General features: G+C 34.1%; 2 protein-coding genes across 4 annotated transcripts; both read left to right on the forward strand.

Annotated features, from left to right (window-relative positions):
• Window positions 1-396: 396 nt before the first annotated feature.
• Window positions 397-2,978, forward strand: LOC113394643 (elongation factor Ts, mitochondrial). 2 transcript variants are annotated; one of them, XM_026632039.2, is made up of 5 exons: window positions 400-567; window positions 843-890; window positions 1,317-1,466; window positions 1,776-2,027; window positions 2,393-2,978. In XM_026632039.2, exons 2-5 carry the CDS (start codon window positions 861-863, stop codon window positions 2,915-2,917), a joined length of 957 nt encoding a protein of 318 aa, XP_026487824.1. In that variant the 5' UTR covers window positions 400-567; window positions 843-860; the 3' UTR covers window positions 2,918-2,978. The 2 variants fall into 2 exon arrangements, with proteins under 2 accessions (XP_026487825.1, XP_026487824.1); XM_026632040.2 differs by lacking the exon at window positions 843-890 and having other exon boundaries at window positions 397-567.
• Window positions 2,979-7,461: 4,483 nt separating this feature from the next.
• Window positions 7,462-22,296, forward strand: LOC113394450 (villin-like protein quail). 2 transcript variants are annotated; one of them, XM_026631771.2, is made up of 16 exons: window positions 7,462-7,594; window positions 9,003-9,098; window positions 14,626-14,739; window positions 14,834-15,042; window positions 15,118-15,316; window positions 15,398-15,703; window positions 16,074-16,370; window positions 17,050-17,226; window positions 17,327-17,413; window positions 17,606-17,699; window positions 17,888-18,115; window positions 18,222-18,359; window positions 18,502-18,657; window positions 19,251-19,357; window positions 19,517-19,702; window positions 21,967-22,296. In XM_026631771.2, the coding sequence occupies exons 1-16, from the start codon at window positions 7,580-7,582 to the stop codon at window positions 22,078-22,080; spliced, it is 2,523 nt and encodes an 840-aa protein (XP_026487556.1). In that variant the 5' UTR covers window positions 7,462-7,579; the 3' UTR covers window positions 22,081-22,296. The 2 variants fall into 2 exon arrangements, with proteins under 2 accessions (XP_026487556.1, XP_026487550.1); XM_026631765.2 differs by lacking the exon at window positions 7,462-7,594 and adding an exon at window positions 8,088-8,313 and having other exon boundaries at window positions 21,967-22,295.
• Window positions 22,297-22,346: the final 50 nt, after the last annotated feature.

A 22,346-nucleotide genomic window follows, 5' to 3' on the forward strand; every position in this document is an offset into this window, starting at 1 on the left:
AAATATAAGTTTTCATATTTATTAATATACATAACATTATATAACATACTGATAAAATTAATGTGTAGGTAGGTGTTATAACGATAAGAGTTTTAATCCTCAAAATTTGAAGCAAATTTGAAGACATTTTTAAGTAAACCTTGATGTTGTTATGTGTTTTAATATTTATATTTTTAGCTAACTATTGTTGCTTTAAAAAGATAACCAAAGGGATTTTACTGTCTAAATATTTGTGTCGGAATTACGTATATAAATGGACAGACAAATATTATTTTCTTAAAATATATCTTTTTGACATCTTACTAATCTATTTTCATAATATTTTTAATTAGTATAATTTTACCGAAGTCCACTAACCGATTTTAGAACTTACAAGACAGCTCAATGTCATTTTGACAACTATAATAAAATAATGTTCTTAGGTCATAGGTGTAACACACAATTTATTATTTTAATAGGCGATAAATTCCCTTCAAGATTATTTTAGTACATTATTTATGAAATTTGATTTCTTACCGTACGATTATTTAATACAGTTCATCGGCTCATATCAAATAACCTACAAAGGTACGGTACTTCTCTTTTCAAAAATTACACAATCTTTATTGATTTTTTATGTACCTTTTCCTTAAAAATCCAATACTTAATATAACGTAATGCAACCTTAATTATATTAAACCCTCTTGACAACCAAATAACAAAATGTTATTGATTTCTCCATGACAACATATTATATTTTAAAAACAGCCAGTATTCGATCTCAAAATGTTTCTTAAAAATGTAAACTCTCGCATTTATTTTTCATAATTTACGTAATTGATAGATGGTTTCTATTTTTATAGGTTCCCATAATTAATTAAATGAAGCAAAAAATCAAATCCTTTTCCATGGTAAATGTTTGATATGATTGTAATGTTATAAGCTTTACACTTCATTCGCTTGTGTATTCTAGCTACATCTATTATACATTTATGTATTGTGTTGTGTGTTGGTTTGTCCTTGATTGGATTTAACAGCTAGCTTATGATGTCATCAGAGCAAAATTAAAACCAAACCTATTTGAGACCTTAGCAGTATTATTTGTTCATCAGTATTTTGATTTTGTGATAATGAAATGAATACTATTATTAAAAATATTTAAATGAAGTAGTAAATTCAATTGCATGTTTCCATAATATTGTTTTGGGTAACTAGCAAAAGTTCATTGAATAGTATTAAACAATTTAGTGTTTTATTAATTTCAGGCAAAACAAATATTGTTATTTAATTTTATGATGAACTATTTCGTTATTTTATATATAAATGAATGATTACAGATGATATTTCAATTAGTGAGAAATTTCCATGCAAGTCATTGTTATCGAGCTGCAGAGTCTTCACTTTTGGCGAAACTAAGAAAAAAGACTGGATACACCATTGCTAACTGTAAGAAAGCCCTTGAAATGCACAACAATGATACAGACAAGGTGAGTTTTTTTCTAAATAATAGTTTATTTATAATAGTTAAAAACATGAATTATTTGACAGAATAACTAAAAGTAAAAGTGCTAATGTAGTTTTCGAAATTGGTTATTTATTAGTATCAAAATAATAAAAGAGGAATTTGCAAAAGACCTCTTGCTATATACATTAGAAATTGAATACTTGATCATTTACAATTTGAATAACACATCATATTTAATATTGAATTTAGTCTGACAGATTTTCTTTATAATTGAATTATTATAAGAACAATAAAAATGAAACACTGAACCTATTATGAATTTATATTTCAGGCTGAGGCGTGGCTCAATGATCAAGCACAAGCCATGGGCTGGGCTAAAGCCACTAAGTTAGCCGGTCGTAAAGCACTTCAAGGTCTTGTAGCTGTGAAATTTGATAAGAATCATGGAGTTCTTGTGGAAGTAAATTGTGAAACAGATTTTGTCGCAAAAAATGATAAATTTCATAAGATGCTTGAAGATACTACACTTGCTTGTTATAAATTTGCACACACAAACTTAAAATCAAAGGGACCTATAACAAAGGTATATCTAGATATTTAGTTTTATTCCTTAGTATATTATAGTATTGACAACATTCCCATTATTATTATTACTCACGTTTATACTTTATTCCTCAAATTCCCAATATCAATTCATATGTAGTTGTATAAACTGTTGTATTTGAAATGAAGTTATCACTTTATTATGTGTGATATTTGTGTGTAAAAGCCTCCTCCATCTGATCGAATTATTTCCCAGAATCACTATGATATTAACAGTTCATCTTTTCATTTGTCTTCCCACCCTCCTTTTGTGGGAAGAGTCTCTTGCCCCTTTTTGTTGCCACTGTCCATCATGCCTATTGCCTTATTATCAAAAAAATATATAATTCTTTTAATTTTTTACAGCTAGAATTAGATAGTGAGCAGTTGGGAAACCTTTCATCTGATGGGGGTAAAAAGCTTTCAGAAGTATTAGCACTGTTCATTGGATCTGTGGGTGAAAATGCTGTTCTACGTCGTGCAGAATGTTGGAAAGCAAATAGCGATGATGTGAAAATAACAGCTTACACTCACCCCGCACCAACAACTGCGAGTGATTATTCAAGTGGTAAATATGGAGCTTTGCTAGCTTACAAACAACCCAATGATGTTGAAGACATTGGTAAACAGATTTGTCAACACATTGTCGGTTGTGCACCAAGAAAAATTGGTGACAAAAAAAAAGATAAACCAGCAGAGAATTCTGATGACGAAACATGCCTCATTTATCAAGAGTATTTATTAGACCCGTCATACACAATAGAAGAGGTACTGGAAAACAATAAAATTGAAATTTTAGATTATATAAGGTTTTCTTGCGGTGAGGTAGAAGAAGAGAACATGCCTGGTGTTGAAAAACAGCCCCTAGATACAGTTCAAACTTTACAGTAGTAAAATTGTTATTAGAAGACGAGTAAATGTATTAATAAAGAAAGTTTAACTCTTAAAAAAATATTTTATTTAATAAATAATAATATCACATAAATATAATATTATTTATACCTTTTTAGAAGGCATGTATTGAAATCATTTGTTACTCATATCTTGAAGATTTTTTTTCGTTTTTCCTTTCCATAAAAACATTCTGCAATCTTTCTTCCAAAACATAGCTATGTGAGACGGCTCAAAGTTATAACCGTGATAATTTAGTACTTCAGGAGAAACGATGTGCAAGGCCAATGTATTTCTCTCTCTCGTTCTAAAAGGTATTGTCGCTGCCGGTCGCATGAGGCACCCACATGGACACACCGCTGCTAGACGGGGTGTGGTCATAACGCGATTACAGACATTTAGTCTCTGAAAGTTATTACAAAATCGAAGTTCTTCTACTGTCCCAGTGAATGATTGTGTCGAACGTAAAGCTAAAGGCCTGGCGCTTTGGTTCTCAGGATTGATTCGAAATCCAACCGTAGATAGTGACTTCCTTATAACATTTTGGTTTTCGGTAAGACGTTCGTCTTCACAATCGTCGTCTCTATCAGAATTTTCTTCAGTATACATTGTAACTTATATAAATAATGTACAAATATATGACTTAAATTTAAAAACAACAATAAAATAACTAAATTGTCAAATTTTTTTTAATTAGATCGTTGTAAATGACAGCTGGGAATTTATGATAGACCGTATAAGATACTGCATGGCAAATTGCAATTGCAACAAAATACGAAGGAACATATTTTGCTTGAAACATTATTTACTAGTTTGCTACATACTAGTTTGAACATAGCTGCAATTTTTTTCTCTTCAAAGAACGAGAACGTTATTACAATAGTTATCTATGTGAAGTGAGGCAAAGATATTATACAACACATTTTGTTTTATTTATCAAGTCTTGGACCATCGATGAGGCGCCCCAGGTTTCTTAAAAATCATTTTTGTGATAGCTAGAACAATGATTGCATTAAATGTTTGTTATTCTTACGACGGGCCGGCCTACAACACCAATGCACTACCAAATTTGAGAATCGTACGTAAATAAATCGTACAGTTATAATGTTTTTTGCTATTTTTACCTTTCTCTTGGTATATATTGAAAAATTGTATATTATAAAATTCGTGGAGCATGCTGATACCTACAAAATCATTTTTTTACACAAAAATTACACTTTTCATATCATATTCAACTTTTTAATATTTATATGCTTCTACGTTTCGATGGAATTTGGTTTCATTACCCCAGAAGGGTACCATCAGCAATTGTAAAGAATCCCTTCCTGCCCTCCGAATTCTGGGCAGTTTTACGCTCGTCACTGTTCAGGGCAAGTGGAGCTGGCATCCACCCCATCCTCTCTGTGGACTTCTGCAACAATTTCAACTTAAACGCTGTTCACTTTCACCTAGAGACGGTGAAGCCGGCCTTGCTCTTTCTTACCGAGAGCCAGATGTCCTCTTCGGCTGATACCACTTTTCTCTCCTACCTGACCATTCTTAGATTATATCTGCTCTGGTCGCGTCGGTAACCTTAAGGAATGGGATTTATCCATTATCTGGCTGAGTGTAGAGTGCGATGACCATCAGCAAATCTACGCGTGCCTCTATAGGGCCCATAGAGATAATGCCGAAACAGACCAACTGGTTGAGCATGTCCAACTACAGATTCTGTGCTGTAGCAGATCCCATCCACATGGATTGTAATTCTTGGCGATTTTAATGCCCACCACCGAATGGCTTGGATCACGTACTACTGATCATGCTGGTAGATTTGTTCTTGACTTCGCTTTAACATATGATTGGACAAAACAAAATCCGAATACAGGATGTGGAGGATCATATTTGGACCTTCTACCAACTTCTCATCCACTCCTTACGGCCTCGTGTCGTCTTTGTGGGCTGCCACCAAGTGTGACAGTACAAGTCAGCGGATCGGGATGGGATGCGGTCCTTCTTACCTATATATCTTACCCATGGGAGATTTCTTTCTCGCCGGATGATCCAAACGTTGTTGCTGACTCTAACTATTAATTTCTTATTCTACAGTGCCCATCGGTAACAAGTGCCAACCATGGTTTGGTCGCTTCTGCAAATAAGATTCACGGCGAAAGCGGGAACGCTACCAAACCTGGGCTATCGCATCGACGTGTTGTGATGTATATATTGGCGTAATCGGAAAGAAATTAATAATAATATAAGAAACTTGAGTCCAAGGGAAGGCATTAGCAGCCAGTTTGGACATAACGAAGGCCTTCGATTGGTTATGGCACAAACCGCTTTTTTTCGAGGCTTCCTATGGGCATCCCGAAAAATTTAGTAACTGGATCACCAGATTTTTGGCAAAACGGAGTATCAAGTTCGTTGTCGACGGTTCATGCTCTGACTTAAAATTCGACAATTCGTGCTAATTTTTCTTGGGAAAACGTCGACGAAAAGCAAAAAAAGAAACCTGTTTGAAATCTAGTCTTTGTTACATAAAGTCTCGGACTGAAACCGGCTAAACCTAGTTCAATTAAACCCCAAAAGACACAAGTTTTTCAACTAAAATTTTATTATTAAAACAATAATAAAATTTTAGTGGTTAAAAAATAAAAAAAAAACTATTATATAATTCTGTAAATTTTAAGACACAGAACTTTGCTGTACTTTAAACACTGTGATATATGATAAAAGTAGCAGAATTTCGTAATTTACTTTAATTTCGCATTCTTTTGAATTTTGCATGTACAATAAACAATCGAATATTGTAATAATGAAAGCAAGATTGTTTATTCCAAAGGTCTCCAAGTGATTTTAGTAGATATATTTAAATTTATAGTTGGCGTAGATGATACTTTTCTTTCAAATTACTTTTTCGAGGAATACTTTTCCTCATAAAAGTAAAAAACCGCAAGGAACAAGTGGCCTACGTTTCGACACATGCGTTTGTAACTGCATTATTTTTTACGGGGACACCGTGGAATTGGACAGCACGTATGTTATAAAAAATGAAGAATTTTCTTTGCATTATGGCCCGAAGAGGCTTTTTACGCCACTGAACAAAATATTTAAATAAGTACACACAACAATGCAGCCGAAATAATCCTCCTAATTGACCTTCGCTGCGTTTATTCTCTAGGAGTCCATTCCTTTCTTTCGGTTCTTTTTCTATGATATATGGTTTTATATTATATTATTTAAAGTTATTTTTTTGCTATTGTTTTATTTTACACTGAATTTTAATAACAATTTTACATCTTGTAATTTCATTATTCTCAAACGTTGTTGATACATCAACAACGTTTCTTCTTTCAACGGGCCTTCATTAGTTAATTGACTGTTATTTAATATATCATTTGTGGCAATAATAACTTCGTTCCGACTGGGTCACGACACCTTTTTTTATTTCATTTATACGTGTATTGTATTTATTTTATTTAAGATTCGTTCCTATGTTTATTAATTTATTTTGATATTATATGAATTAGAATTACTGCGTGTTAATTATAATTCAACCATAAAAAATATTCGCCGTACAAATATAATAACCTTGAATTTTGGAACATTGTTTATTGTAACACACAATACAATATATTTCCTAATCTAATCATGTCGTCACAAGCGGTATTGTGATCAGTTATTGTGATGGGAACAATAGCAGTTTAAATCTAATACGTATCAAATGATGATTTACTTCAAATCCTCTGAAGCGCATCGAATCATTTTGTAATTTGCGGACAAAATCTAGAACTAGAAACGTATTTATTTAAAGAAACGGTAAGTTGGTTGCACTGTCTGTTCGGGCCTCTTCTAATATTATTACCTAACTTCTGTAGGTGATCTATATTGATTATAACCACACTCTTACCATGCAACAGCAAATCTAAGAGGATAAGATGCTCGGAGATTTTAAATAGCCTTTTACTTTTATTCTTTCGTAGAAAATCAGTCAGAAAGTCTTTTATAGAAAATAACTGTCTGCAGCGTTGCTCCAAGCTAATATCCCATAAGAAGTTACGAGCGACGTAGTCGAGCAGTATCGATATCAATTTACTGTTTAATTTTTAAGAATGATAAATAAGAATTCCTCGAAAGTTTGAATTTGATTCCCAAAAATACTTTGGTATCTGTTATAGTTAATATTATTAATGTAAACTTATATTTTTAATTTATTTTATTTATACTTTACTACATACTAACATCACGAGGAGATGAATTATAAACATAAATTAATGACATAAATACTCAGTTGTGATTACGAATTGAACCTGCGATCTTCGGTTGAAAAGATCCACGTTCGCCACGAACTGGGCCGCCTCGGCTGTTTCCCTACTTATATTAATTTAATTTCATACTGCATGCAAAACTTTAAGAATAAAACCACGAACATACCTTTCCACATTCGACTATTATAACACGCCACATATCTAACCAACGAAAGTGAACATACAACACAGTGGACACAAAGCGCGCGTCGAACCGTGGTTCCTGAACCAGATGTATCAGCTTGCGAATCATTACAACTTCTAGTCAGTGTACCGTCTCTCCTGTGAGCTAATACTCATCAGCACCAACAGTGCCAGATATTAATCAAATACTTTCTACGTTCAAGAAAGTGTAGCAATACATTCAAGAACATTGATGGACACTTATCAGGTGGATCTTATTTTTTGTAATACATAATTTCAGCTTTAATTTATGAACATGAAAAAAGCCTTATTTACATTTCTTTTTACATCGCGAATATAAAATATGTATTTATCTATCATCATACTAATATTAATAAAAAAAATGAATAAAAAGGAAAACCGCAAATGTAAATTAACAAGTATCAATGAGATTTAAAATTTCTAAATAGGTATTTATATAGTTATAGGTATAAAGTAAAAGTTATTTTAGCAATTTACTCAATTATAAGTGTTTCAAATCGATAGCCTCGTTACCTCCCCATTATAGTTATCATTAACATAACGCATAGGAGTGTGTCGCCGATATTATCTAAGTACCAATTGAACATTTTTTTACCCAACAAATGTTAATAGAGATAATGCAGATGAAAACATGATATTTTAAACGCCGTCATCAATTGCCCGCAACACGCTAGTCAGACTTTCGCGAGAACTAATATATTCCTGTATTTAATAAAATATGCGTGTTCAGTTAGCGTGAAAAAAAAATCTTTTCTCGTCAATTGATCAGCGGTTCAGGCTAGTTAGTCTTGGACTATACATCACCGTCACGGTCGTCTTATTTGGTGCGCTCTTGAGTGGCTACTGAGCTGAGTCTGGTGGGAGCGAACGGCTCGTGGTGATGGAGCCAGTCCGTCCCTGACCACGGCCAAGAATATGCACATCCTGGAAATAGGCGCCGAACAAGTAAAAAACTTTGTGATCTAGTTCTATAGTGTTGTTTACTAATAAAAAGTGTGTTAATTATAATTAGTGTGTTAATGTGGCTTTAATAATTTTACGTATACAGATGATACTATAAATATCAAATCATAATCTTTTATATAAATACTTGAGAGATACTTAATTACTGGGCTATTTATTATAATATTGTTGGTTTTTCAACTCGTTGAATATTTAGGTATTCTCGTATTTAAGGTTGAAAAAATCCAAAAATCATAAATCATTTGTGTGAATTAATTTTTTCGTTACTCTGTGTACTATTATATCTGCAGTACGCGAGGTTAATGTTGTTACTAAATATTACACAAAACCTAAAATACCCTCAATGCCCATGTAAACTTAAAAGTAAACAATCGACCCAAAATCTTTACATACTTGCAAACAAGCGGAAGTAAAGATAGATGTTGCCACTATTTTGTAAGGAAGATCTAATTAAAATAATATTAATAGCTATAAGCTAAATAACGGGCTATCTGAATGCAGTTTATCTTCCTGCTCAATTCTAGCATGTCATTAGCGGGTAATTCTAAATGTTGCTTACATATCGAAGAAATTTTGACACAAAGAAGATGTAACTTATGTTTTATAGAAACGAATAGTAACGATTCTTATATTAAATAATGGTGGTATATAGTGTTTATCATGTGGTGCAGGAAGACGAGGGAGGACAGCCGCGGACTGCGCCGCAAGAGGCTACCTTCCGCACTGTTCCTCGAGATCACACCACCTTTTTGATCTGGAGAGTCACGGTAAGTAATTCCATTATTAGCTACATTTCAAAATTTTATACTTATTATGTTAATTTATAAAAAAATAAGTATAGCATAACTAACAATAATCTCATGAATATTTTCCATAAATAAGTAAATACAATGAGATATTTTTTATATTTTATCGAAACATCAACCACAAAACAAATAAATAAAGTCTATTATTTAAGCCATAAATGGACTTTGATTGCAGTGAAATTAATCTTTAACGGTGAAAACATAGTTCGTAAAATCGTTTAAAAATATGTAGGTTAAGGTGAGCTGTAGGTACGATTTCTCTTTAAGTTGGTCTTATTTATAAAATGATTCAAAGTTAACTAGATTATATTCCAGGGGGTAAGTTATAGATATAATGACATAAGACAGCAAACAAACAAACACCCCTCCCCAATCGTGAAAGACACAAACCTAAATAAAAAAAATGTAAATATACATGAACTAAAAAATAAGTACATATTAAAAAAAAATTTGAAAGAAAAAACGGCAGCATACAATTATTAAGACGTTCCGTTATGTACTTCCGCAGACTCTTTGCAATAATTTTCAAGGAAATGACGAGGATTATTATTTTCAAGTACTATTTACCTATATTCCATTGCTAGACTGCAAAACGACTGATTTAAAAGATCGACTTTTTTCGGATACCTTGTACGTTTTTGTATCACGGATTTTTTATAATATATTCTGAATAATATAAGTACAGAAGATCTTTTTAAGGTGAAAAAAGCATTAGAATTTATTTCTCGTTTCTTGGGCGTTCCTGGATCCGGAAAGCTGTTGAACCTTTTAAAGATCATTAGCTCTTTTCTAGTTGTATGTGTTAACAATGTGAGTACTAATTGCGTGGTATCTACCTAGACAGGCTTACACATATACTTACCACCAAGATATCCCAAATGATCAGATCGATTTAAAATTTATTTATACTTTGAAATTATACTACAATAACCCTTATCTGATGCTACAGTATAATCTAGAATGAGCTGGAGCTACCAAATTACTACTTAAAGGAGACGTGGGTCTTCAAGAAGTTTAGTTTTATTGTTTGAGCTCAGTGGCGTGTCAAATAATAATCAAATCTAATCTAATAATTAGCTAATTGAAAAGTCTGTTTTCTTTGGTAAAAAACACATAGGTATAAAAAATATATAAATATAAAACCCTGTTTTATTTTTTTAAAACTTTATGGTGAACGAAATTTCGCTGTCATAACGACCTCCGTGGTACACGAGTGTGTACACCAGTTTTCATGGGTACGCCACTCCAAGGTTCCAGTTTCAATTCCCGGCCGAGTCAATATAGAAAAAGTTTTCTATGTTGTCTTGGATCTGGGTGTTTGTGCTACCGTCGTTACTTCTGATTTTCCATGCCACAAGTGCTTTAGCTACTTACATTGGGATCAGAGTAATGTATGTGATGTTGTCCAATATTTATTTATTTAATGATCACAATGATCTTATTATCCACATTGAAATGGTTACTATATTTTATTTTAATTGTTTTCTTTCTTGATTGCAAAGTTAAATTTAGATACGATTAAGAAACTAAACGACTCATAAAGCAAACTGTTTCAAATACCGACTTGATATTATTATAAAATGTCGATTTACAAAATCCATGCGAAATGGCCGTTAAGGCTTAAGAACGCTATTTACAAATGACTGCTTACTATAGAGAACTGACACGCATGCGTTACAAAAGGTTTATTCACGTCGAATTTTACTTTCACTATGTATGACAGTTCCATATAGCCCAACAATATGATCGTACCTTCTATCTGGTCGTAGTCTGTTTCCTCTATATTTCCGGCGTAAATGTGAGGAGTGTTGAGTATTAAAATGCAGATTTCCGTATTATCATTACGTATTTCGCATTTAGTTTTGCCGTTTTTTTGTCGAATTAAAATTATGATTTTTTTATGCTCCAAAGATTAATCGAATAAATATAAAACAAAAATCAAGAACTGGAAAGGAAAATATTCACGTCATGATGACGATTGACTCCCAAGTCTCATAAATCTGTTTATGGTTAATAGCTAGAATAGGAAAGACAAATTTATCATTGGCATCTCATAATTTATTATTAGTACTGTACAATTGGTTATAATTTTAAAAATATTTACTCTATGCTATTAAAATTTCATATAAAGCGAACCATTATAAACTCGGGACATTATTTAAGTATCTTAAAAGGAGCTCTTTTGCAGAAAAACTTTAACTTAAGTTTGTTATAGTAATGGAGTCTATTTTTCGAATATTTTTCCAATTCGTGTCACAAGACAACTAAAGCCCAAGCTTTGTTATCTTATTTCGTAATGAGATAGTTTTGTGAAAGGGTGACCCAAAAATCTGCTTCATTTATTCACACGAAACAATAGTGGTTTCGAACTTTCAACATAATACCGGTCTCTTTATCAGTTTAAAAATAAGAAAAAATGTTTTTTATAAGACTATTTGGAAAAATGGTTCATATAAAGCAGTATTCCACTTTGTGATTATGTCAAAGCATCATTTATATATTCAAGAAAGGCTGTTATGTCATTTTTAACTGTATTCTGTTTCCCGTAGTCGTAACAGTCGTTAAGCGAAATAGGAAGAGAAAGGAAATTACTGGCTCTTATCTCAAACCATATCTAATCTACCTTTACTTATTTTTCTATACAATCATAACGTCAATTTTATCACAGGCTTTTTATATGTCTGTACGAGTGCGTAGACAATAAAGTTGATGAAAGCTTTTAGAAATACCACAATCTAATTTGATATCGTAATATTTTTGGATTCATTTGATTTAAACAACTTTTAAATTTAAAAAGTAATGTATATGGTGCAGCCTTTTGTGTTTTCTTATTCTTAAATGATCCCTGAGGGATACACACCATAAGGAATAAATAATAAAAAATAAGGAAACTAGCGTGTGTCAGTTTAAGTTTTGCCATGTTTTTCTATTAACCCACACCAAAGCAATCTCTTCGCCTTAAGGGGAAAGAACAAATTTAGGGCTATATATGTATTGTTTCGTTACTAATGTTTCTTTATTATATTACTATCACTATTAATTTATTAAGTTTTGTTTAACGATCTCCGTTATAGAACCTACTCATACGTAGCCTTCTGCCGTACTGTCAAACTAATCAAAGCGAATGAGATTAAGACATAGATAATTTCACTACTTTTTAATTATTTGACATATTCCTAACATTTATAAACATTTTTTGTATAGCGACAAATGTGCAATGGCTGCATTTGGTATCTATAAATTGTATGTAGTTCCTAAAACATTAAAATAAACAAAACGAGGGAAAGTTAGGTACAGTTATGCATGGCCAGTAAATTGCAGTGAGGTGCATGCTAGGCGTAGTGCCCGCACGTCGCACGCTCCGTAGTCATCTACAATGCGATGTCTGGACATGATTAACTGCCTGCATCTATGATTAATAAAATAATAATAGTAATAAGCTGTCCGCTTCTATACCGTGCTACTTACCCGATAAATGTTCAAACTTAAGAGTTTCACTTGAAACAAATAATATAACATTTTAATGACTAGGTTATTCTTAACTTAGAAATGAACACAGCTTAATGAGTCAAATATAATTAATGATTCGACTCTTAACAGATATGATGAGATGTCTAAAAATATTTATTATTGCTAAATATCAATATGCAAATACTATTATAATGTTTTGCAACAGTAATAAAAAGATGTGACAAAAATATTCTATTTTTTACTTTTTCTTGATGTAGGTATAGGTTCGGTCAAAAACCTCCACGGTCGGTTGATTTAGTCTTGCAAATTATATAGATAAAAATGTAGGTAATTGGATATGTAGATGTGATAGTGTTTAATTATCCTGATGCTTAAATATAGTTACAATACAAAAAAAATATTTTTATATAAATTGCAAAAGATAAATTCGTAATTAGAATTAATTATATTACAAACAATCACATTAATCATGAAGTTAATAGGTCTTCTGACTATTAAGTAAACTATTTATTACAGTAAAAGTTAAAACGTTTATTAATTTAAATTATGTTTAAGCTTTTTTGAAGTAGTTTTAGAATCTGGATCAATATAATATTTTTTTTATACTTACTCTATAAGAAGTTTTAAAAGTGCATTAAATCGAATGATTACAAACTATTGTAGATAATAAACCATTCGTAACGGAGCTGTGATTCATTCCACCAACATCTTAGTACCGCTAACAGAAGTGCCGCCGAGCGTCGAGCGCCAGCCAACCATGACGACCATATTTTAACTCTTTTAATATCATTTAATAAATAGGTCAACAGATTTATTGGATTCGCTATTACTAAGTCGAAGTTAAATGATAATTATTTTAGAAATGAAACGAATCTCCGGACTATTTTAAAACGGAAAACTGGCGAATACTGGGTAGTTCGTAAGTGCTAAAAGATACATTTGGGCGAATTGTGTCAAATTCGATATACAATAATACATAAACAGAGTTGCATAAACTAATCACCAAATATAAGTTTTTCTTTGGTGTAGTGATGTGTAATGATTTTTTTTTCTAGGGAATGGTAATCATAATAAATACAAATTGATAATATCGAAATAGTAATTTAATCCTAAGGTAAGCTAATTATTAACTTAAATACGTATGCATATATGTAATCAGATTATAAATGTTTATATTCAATGAGAAGTAACTGTGAAAACCGATAAATGAATTACCATTTCGTGTTTTATTGTCTTAGCTAGGAAATATGCATTACGTTGTTGATGCTGATTTGCGTTGAAATGAAAGCGTTTCTGCTAAAACTAAAGATGTCGTGCACAACTCGCATGTGTAGAAACGTCATAATTTCATACGTGACTTCGTAATTGTACAGATTTAATATTGCGCCGTTTACATTAGATATACGTTATGTTAGAGAACTCCGTGACCAGTACTAGCGTTTGGAATACTTTATAACAACGATATTTGGTACAAGTCTTGGGAGATGAATTTCATAAAACTAAAATGCATGTTTGTCAATACATATATATCTGGCGGTAGGTTAAAGTCCTTATCGCTTTTTTTATTCTTTATTTAAAGAGCTTGGTCATACAAATGACTATAACGCTCTGTACGTCTTCCTTTACCAGAAAACTGGGCTTGAAAAAAAAAATGATACACATCTTCGATTTTATCACATTCCTCACAATTAGGGGAATCAGACATATTCATCATATAAGCAAACTTGTTCAATGGAATGTGTCCAGATCGTATTCTTAAAGTTATTACTATATTTAATATATTTAACAACAACATATTCGTAGCTTATTTAAACACTCTGCACAGCTGACTATTTCACTAATATATTATATAAGTATCAAATTCATTGCCTCGTTGGTCTAGTATCATGATATAAGGCCGCATAGCCCGAGGTCCTGGGTAAATAGTTAAAGGGTTTTTCTATTGAAAAATTGATACCCTTTAATATAAGTACTACTTCTTTAGTTCGACTTCTAATAGACTTATCATTATTTACAGGAATCGGGCACGGAGCTCTTACATCGGTCACACTATGGCACATTTTACGATACTGAGGCGTATTTGCTTTATTCTTGTTCACTTCCGGGCCAGCCTGCTGGACCAGATGTTATTGTAAGTCGAAGCTTGAACCATACGCTATTATGAGATGAATACGTTCCTTTTTTTTGTTCTTTTACTAAAAAAGTTATCATATTATATTGGTTAGCGTCGTGAAACAAAAGAAAATGGCAACGGAGAATATGCCGAGCGACATGTGCATACCTGGGCTAGCGAACGCAGCGGCACACTAGCGGCGCTGACTGTGCGACGCGCTACTCAACTATTGAACCATTTAGGGACGCCAGTCGTCCTCTACCGGGAAAGCGCAACTAAAGAATCACCGAGAATGCTTTCATATTTTCGCGACGGTATCAGGTTAGAAGACTTCTGAACGGCTTCTTCTTAATGACATTCGTCACAAATTACATAATAAGCACATTTTATTGGCAGGATTCTCCGTAATGGTTCCCTGAACGGTTCTGCTCGTTTATACCGCGTGCGCGGTCACAGACCTGTGGTACTTCAATTAGAACCTGTATCATGGGCTCAGCTATCCTCAGACGGTGTGTTCGTGCTGGATACGTCAAGCTTAATCGTTTTATGGCTTGGCCGCGCTGCTAATTTGATTGAAAAAATTTTCGGCGCTAAGGTTAATATATATTTCGTGTCATTCGATTACGATTAAGAGGTACCGACTTCGAATAATATTAAGAATTATTTTAACTTACAGATCGCATATCGCATGGCACGTGGCCCAGAAAAGGGAATGATGATACGACGCATAGCAATCGCGCATGATGGGTACGAACAAACATTGCCAGTCGCAGATCGCGAGCTTTTGAATAATCTGCTGGAACTTCGTTCACGTTCAATTCGACCTCCGCCCACTGTCGCAGAATCGCCGCGACCTGCAAGATTATATAAAGTAACACAGCCGCCTAGAACATCTCCCATTAACGTCCCGTCACAAAAGTCAGCAGCAAGATTGGAAGAAATCAAACGAGCGCCTCTGTACAGAGAAGATTTACACGATGATGTAAGTAACTGCTACTTTTTGTTCTATTTTTATATATTACCTACTCTAAATCTCAACATTTAAAAGAATATTTTGCTATAATGATGATGACAAGCCGTCTGCGCAAAATATATGTGCGCGCATCGAATGGAACGGCACGGCACGACCGCATACAGATCAGACCAACGGCTTTACGTGCTTTAAAAGGCGCTAATGAGTATTAATACAAATTTACCAACTCCGACCTTCTACTGAGAATTACTAATTAGAATACATTTATTTGACCAATAAGGGATACGAGATAGGGACATCATAAAATGCATCCGTACGTACTAGCCACTAGATTAGCAGTTATAACAATAAGTAATACCTGACAAAAAAATGATTACAGAGCGTGTATATAGTTGATGGAGGGTCACGAGGAGTTTGGGCTTGGGTAGGCGCGAGCGCACCACCTTCCGAGAGTCGTGGAGCTCTCGCAGCAGCCCGAGGCCTCGCACGAGCAAAGAGGCTATCGGGTCCGGTGGCTACAATGGTCGCAGGACGTGAGCCGCTGGAGTTCGCAGCGTTATTCCATCGCTGGAGCTGGGCGGACGCGCGTCGTGACGTACGCGTTCGAGCAGCCCGCTCCGCCACCACCAAGTTGGACGCTGTCAGCCTCGCTTCTAATGCATGGCTTGCTGCTGAAGTAAATAGTAAACTGCTGACGTATTTTGTTTAAAATAGCACTAGTGAAATATGACTTAACTGCTATATCCTCATCAATCTCGTGGACAAGACTTAGACATTGAGTAAATCTTATTTTAAAGTTGCAAATCAAAATACTGTAAAGTGAAATATTAATATTAAATATTTGAATAAATACAAAAATATTATTTACATCAAGTACTATATCACCGTAAAATTTTACATAACTTGAGATTATAATGTATCCCGGGAGAATATAAACTATCGAAATATTGTGAACGGCCATTCAACTTATAATAAAACGTACAAGTCCGATGGTTAATATTCCGTTTGTATTTGGTTAGAGTTTTTATAATTTAACTAAAATTTACTTACGATACTTTATAATCTACCGAAAGATAATGCGTTTAATTCTGAGTGGTCTTTACGGCTTAAAATCTCCCGAGTTAGAGTATAATCTAAGAGTATTTATAAAATATAACGGTAACATTTACGAATCAAAATAAAAAATCTCTGAACAAAATATGACCTTTAAAATTAAATACAAATTTCGGGGAAAAACATGACAACAGTGTTAGATATTTTTTTCCTGTCGCCATTTGAGGCATTAATTATCACTTATGTATTAAAGACATGTTATTGCTCGAACGTGTTAACAGCTGGATGTTTCCTACCTTTAGGCGCAGCTGCCGGACGACGGGTCCGGCTCGCTGCGCGTGTGGCGCGTGTCGCCGGACGGTGCGCTATGCGAAGTGGAGCGCCCGCAGCAGGCCGCCTTCTATGACCAGGACTGCTACATCGCGCTCTACACATACCACGCTCCTACGGGAGACCAGACCATACTCTATTATTGGATGGTAAAATAATGTTAACATAGAGTGGATTACTAAATAAAATTATAACTCCATTTCGAAATTATAATTAAGATTATTATAATTTTATTCTTGCATATTTTAGGGTGGCTCTTCGCCAAATGAACTGAGGAATTTGGGTGCTAAAGAAGCCAAAGATCTCTACACAAAGTTAGCACGTCTTCCCATTCAGGTGAGGTGGAAATATGTATATGTCCTACACTCTATGTGTAGGTAATAGACATATTAGAAATTTATTCATATTATCTAGTTTAGTTTATACCTGTCTGTCTGTTAGTTGCTTGGCCTTGCTTATATATCATAATGCTTCTACCATAAAAAGATAAAGTCAGACTATATTATATTTAAAAAAATATATTTTTAGGCTTGGATATATCAAGGCAAGGAGCCGGCGCATTTTCTGCAAATCTTCAAAGGTCGGATGATTACTTACATCGGAAGTGCAACCGATTACGATCGTAAGAAACTCTTACTAATTAGGTAGAGCATTTAAATGTTTAATGGATTCTAGTCCCAGAAAAATAACATTAATTCTCATAGCTTTCATAAAAATAAAATATTTAAATAGTTTTATCCTCGCGTTTTTTTTCTCGTAACTGGGTCTCTTGATAGCTAAGGTTAAAACCTGACTCATACAATCTTCCAGCGAGTGGGCGACGCGTGATCCCGCCACCCCGCGCGCTGATCCGCGTCTCAGGACAGTACGCACGCGAGGCGCGCGGCGCCCAGGTGGGGCGCGGGGCGGGCGCGGGTGCGTGCTACGTGCTGCGTGACGGTGCGCGCGTGTGGGTGTGGTGCGCCGCCAGCGCCACCGGCGACGAGCGAGAGGTTGCCAAGAACATGGCCGCCGCCGATCACACGCTCGTCATGCAGGGTAGGCTGGAGCCTCAACTGAAGACTGTGGAAGACTTCTATGTTGAATGTATGACTTCCGAGTGTCATTTGCCATATGTAGAAGGAAGATAATTTTGTCGTTACAGGAAAAGAGAAAGCAGATTTCTGGGCTGCTTTGGGCGACAGACGACAGCTACTAGAGGTGTCCCCGCTTAAAGAAGTAGAGCGTCCACTACCGCCACGCTTGTTCTACGTGTCACTAGGTGTGGCCGGTCAATATTCATGTAAGTAGAGGAAAAAGTATTATAACAATTTGTAAGCTGGCCACTCCAGATAATCGCATTATGTGGTAACGTAGGTATGAAGGATGATGTTCGTAATCAAAAATTTGGAATCGTCGTATACCTAAGTTTCTCGCCATTCCAGTCGAGGAGATAGCGTCGTTCAGCCAGTACGAGCTGGCGCCGGAGATGGCGGCGCTGTTGGACGCGCACGCGGCCGTGTTCGTGTGGCTCGGCGCGCACTGCGGGCCGCGCGCCCGTGACGACGCGCGCGCGCTCGCTCTGGCCTACCTCGCGCACGGTAAGCTCTGCGTATACAACTCTACTCTCTATGACCATTTATAAATGCATATGCTTCCTCTACACACTCATCCGTATACTTTGAATACTACAAAAGTAAAACGTAAATAAATCACTTTGACGGTACATACTTGTGAGTTTGAACCAAATCTTAAATTAAAAAGTACTATATGATAATTCTTAACCTTGATTACATACAAGGTATGCATGTGAAAGTGTAACGTTTAGCAAAATTTTATTCAGATTTTCGTCCTGCCAAACTGGAACTGGAACGAATTTAATCTAAAAAAAGAGCAAATTTTAAATAGGCACATATAAAAACGCCCGTTTTTAAAGTCCCTTAAAAATCATGACAAGACTCAATATTATTTTACCAAATTGAACCATTATTTTGCTTATTATTCAAATATAGGTTACACACAGTTATATACAGTTTTTCTACTTTTTAATAATTGTACTAAGCTGTCAAGTAATTATTTAATAATAATATAATAAATATAAGACATAATTGTATATTAAATCGGGTTTAGTTTTTCGGTACTGTATCTATTAAATTCAATAAAGCTTATAAATCCCTTACCTTATGATCTTCAGATCCAGCAGCTCGAGACTCCGAAACTCCTATAATTGTAATCAGCCAGAGCCGAGAACCACCAAACTTCACTGGATTCTTTCCGCACTGGAAAAATTCTATGTGGAAGGTTAGTTCTATTAAAAACGTAATTATTATATAAATAACAAAAACCCATTGCTTGATTGTTTACAATTGTCAGAGCAGTTGAGTTTCCTTATTATTAATATTAATTAAAATTTAAATGATTACTCATGATATTTCGTCTTCATCTACAATTATGTTTCAGGGTCATAAAACTTTTAGTGCAATCGTGAGTGCTTTGGAAGGTAAAGCAATCGTTCGAGGAAGTAACAACTCGTTAAACAGCGGGAACAGTGAGAACCGCTTCGACCAACACGAGAAGTACCCGCTGTCCGTGCTGCGCGGGCCCAAAGAGCACATGCCGAGTGACGTCGATCCGCTGACGAAGGAGGTACGTTCAATACCCTCAACAAAACCAATAGTTTTGCTTTACAAGTACTTTTGAATAGTCGAATGTTTCATCCTTTATTGTAAATAATTTACAACTATATATACATATATGGTAAAAATGTCCGAAGCGTAAAAATTCTTTAATGAAGGCTGCGGTCATTCGCAGATGATCCTTATTGTATCCACCACTTCGTGAGTGTCATGTTCCAAATCTCTCGCTATCCGCTCCATCATCCAAGTATAATTTATAAATTCAATTTATTTTATCTTAATAAATCACACTAATATAATAAGCATTAATAAAATAAGCACATATTACCTTGATATGTCATTACACTACGTAATAAAACAAATTCGCTTACCGCTGTCTATCCCTATGTATGCTTAAATATTTAAAATTACACAACGGATTTTTTTAATAGATAGATTGATTCAGGAGGGAGGTTTTTACCTATGTATAATAACATGCACAATTTAGTAAAGAAACACTGATAATTTTAGAGGTTTCTAAAGTGAATAAATACATTTTTTACGCTTACATTGCAAGCGCTAGTTGAACCCTACGAGATAAATCAAAATAATGTACTACAGTATTGTACACCTTATAAAGGTCTTCAAAAAAGTCCATGGTATATGTCTATCTCTTAGGGATAACCCACAATAACCTTTTTTATTCTCTTAAAATGCTAAATTTTTATCTCAGATTATTATTTTTGTTTATACGAATTTTATGTTAAAAGATACCGTTCTTTTTTAAAAAATTTCAACATAATTATTGTTTTTAAGCTTCCCCACACAATCTTTACATACTGCTAACACCGGTGACTCATAAAATTAAACCTTTAAGTATCGACGTGCATTTTTTTAACGTTAGTACCGATGTGAGGCCTGAGAGGCCGCGTATATAATATCAGTTTTTTTAAAGAAAAGTAGGAGTTGAATATTTGTCCTTTCATTATGATGAAAAATGAAGAGTGTTAGAAAATCAACTTAATTAAATATTTGAGTGTAACATATTTGGCTTAAATTTTGGGAAAAAATCAGACCATTCGATATAAAAAATCAAAACACAAAAAATACTCCTTGCAAAATAACAAAAAATAGTATTTCTCACTTACGACTAATATAACTCTTAGATAAAAAATAATGTAGGAAAATAAACCTTCTGAAAACAAAAATATCCACAGTTCAACTACTCGCTAAATTCTAAGCACAGTCAGAGAACACTTGTTTCGCGCACTACAAACAAACGTGTTTATTGCACGAATAGCATGTATCAGTCGATTTTTGTTTAATTTCAGGTCGCCAAAAATAAGTCTTTTGTGTCTTAACTTCCTCAGCTTCAACTTTACACTTTTCTGTCTTATCAGAAACAAGTACTCTTGTCCAGTTGGGCATAGCGTGAACTTAGAATGAGTTCATTCTAAGTTCACGCCCTAATACCAACTGTCGAAATATTTTTTTATAAAAGATCCTCTATCATTGTGTCGTCCCACCTGTACATCGTGTAAAAGATGAGAATTGACGAAACTAATAGCTAAAATCCAGTAAAAAATTGTCATGGGCGCCGTCTTGATCGGCGACTGCAAGTATACATAGAGCATTTCTTATCTATTTCGTCTACACCGCCTTTCGTAGAATTATGAAAATATATAATTTCTGGCTCCCCTGAGTGTTTATTCTTTCATTATGATACATTGATGAAGCTAAAATGACAGCTATTACTTTCTTGGCAACATGAGACAATATCGTTGTATCTTTCGTAAAAGCAAATAAAGTTCAAAAATTCTGGGGATATTTCTTTTTAATCTGTCGCACAACTGTTTCATTTACTGCCGGAAGTCCATGGTATATTCATACTTCATAATATCTCTCAAAATAACAGAGTCAAACAATAAATAAAACAAAAATCTTACCTAAATAACGACGTGAGGCCTGTGAGGCCGCATTAGAATTTCAAAGGGTAATTACTCACCAAATACATCCGCGGCGACAACATTGCCGTTTCCGACATCAATGTGTGCACTAACCAGGCAGCTACTGAAAAGCTGGGATCGGTATTGTGAAGAGAAAGGACTAAAATAGCAAGTCGGGTACCTATCGGGGCCTCTGAGACCGCACGTCGGTACTTAAAGGTTAACATGCATATTAGAGGTGATGTGTCCTGTGACCACAAGTAATAAAATGTTCTCATAGCAGCTCATTTTTTTAACCTTATAAATATTTAATGCAAGTTAATGAAATTTAACAATTTGTTCTTTGCAGCTATATCTAACCCACGATGATTTTGTGTCAACATTTAACATGGCCTACAACGAGTTCCGTTCACTGCCTTCATGGAAACAAAAGGAATTGAAGAAATCTGTGGGACTATTTTGAAACAATAACATTTAACCTTACGCATTTTCACATCATATAAGTTTTATCTTCTCACTCAACATACATATATTTTATTTACTCAACGCTATACCGTTTTATAATTTATCTAGGAAATATCGAAATATAATAATGAACCTTATTATCATATATGCATTTGATACTTTAAAATACATAATCTAAAAGCATTTAATTTTGTAACAGTATGAGATTAATTATATTTCATATTTCTGTTGATTTATGGTAGTATTTATTATTGTTATCATTAA

This window comes from Vanessa tameamea, chromosome 4, assembly GCF_037043105.1.
Source record: "Vanessa tameamea isolate UH-Manoa-2023 chromosome 4, ilVanTame1 primary haplotype, whole genome shotgun sequence".
NCBI lineage: Eukaryota > Metazoa > Arthropoda > Insecta > Lepidoptera > Nymphalidae > Vanessa > Vanessa tameamea.

What these genes read in the sequence shown, in the direction of transcription:
- LOC113394643 (XM_026632039.2), top strand. Translation starts at nt 861, where the DNA reads ATGAAGCAAAAAATCAAATCCTTTTCCATG. An exon ending in ACAACAATGATACAGACAAG is followed by an intron (nt 1,467 to 1,775) that starts GTGAGTTTTTTT and finishes TTTATATTTCAG; the next exon opens with GCTGAGGCGTGGCTCAATGA. An exon ending in CAAAGGGACCTATAACAAAG is followed by an intron (nt 2,028 to 2,392) that starts GTATATCTAGAT and finishes AATTTTTTACAG; the next exon opens with CTAGAATTAGATAGTGAGCA.
- LOC113394450 (XM_026631765.2), top strand. Translation starts at nt 8,284, where the DNA reads ATGCACATCCTGGAAATAGGCGCCGAACAA. An exon ending in TGGAAATAGGCGCCGAACAA is followed by an intron (nt 8,314 to 9,002) that starts GTAAAAAACTTT and finishes CATGTGGTGCAG; the next exon opens with GAAGACGAGGGAGGACAGCC. An exon ending in TCACACGCTCGTCATGCAGG is followed by an intron (nt 18,116 to 18,221) that starts GTAGGCTGGAGC and finishes TTGTCGTTACAG; the next exon opens with GAAAAGAGAAAGCAGATTTC.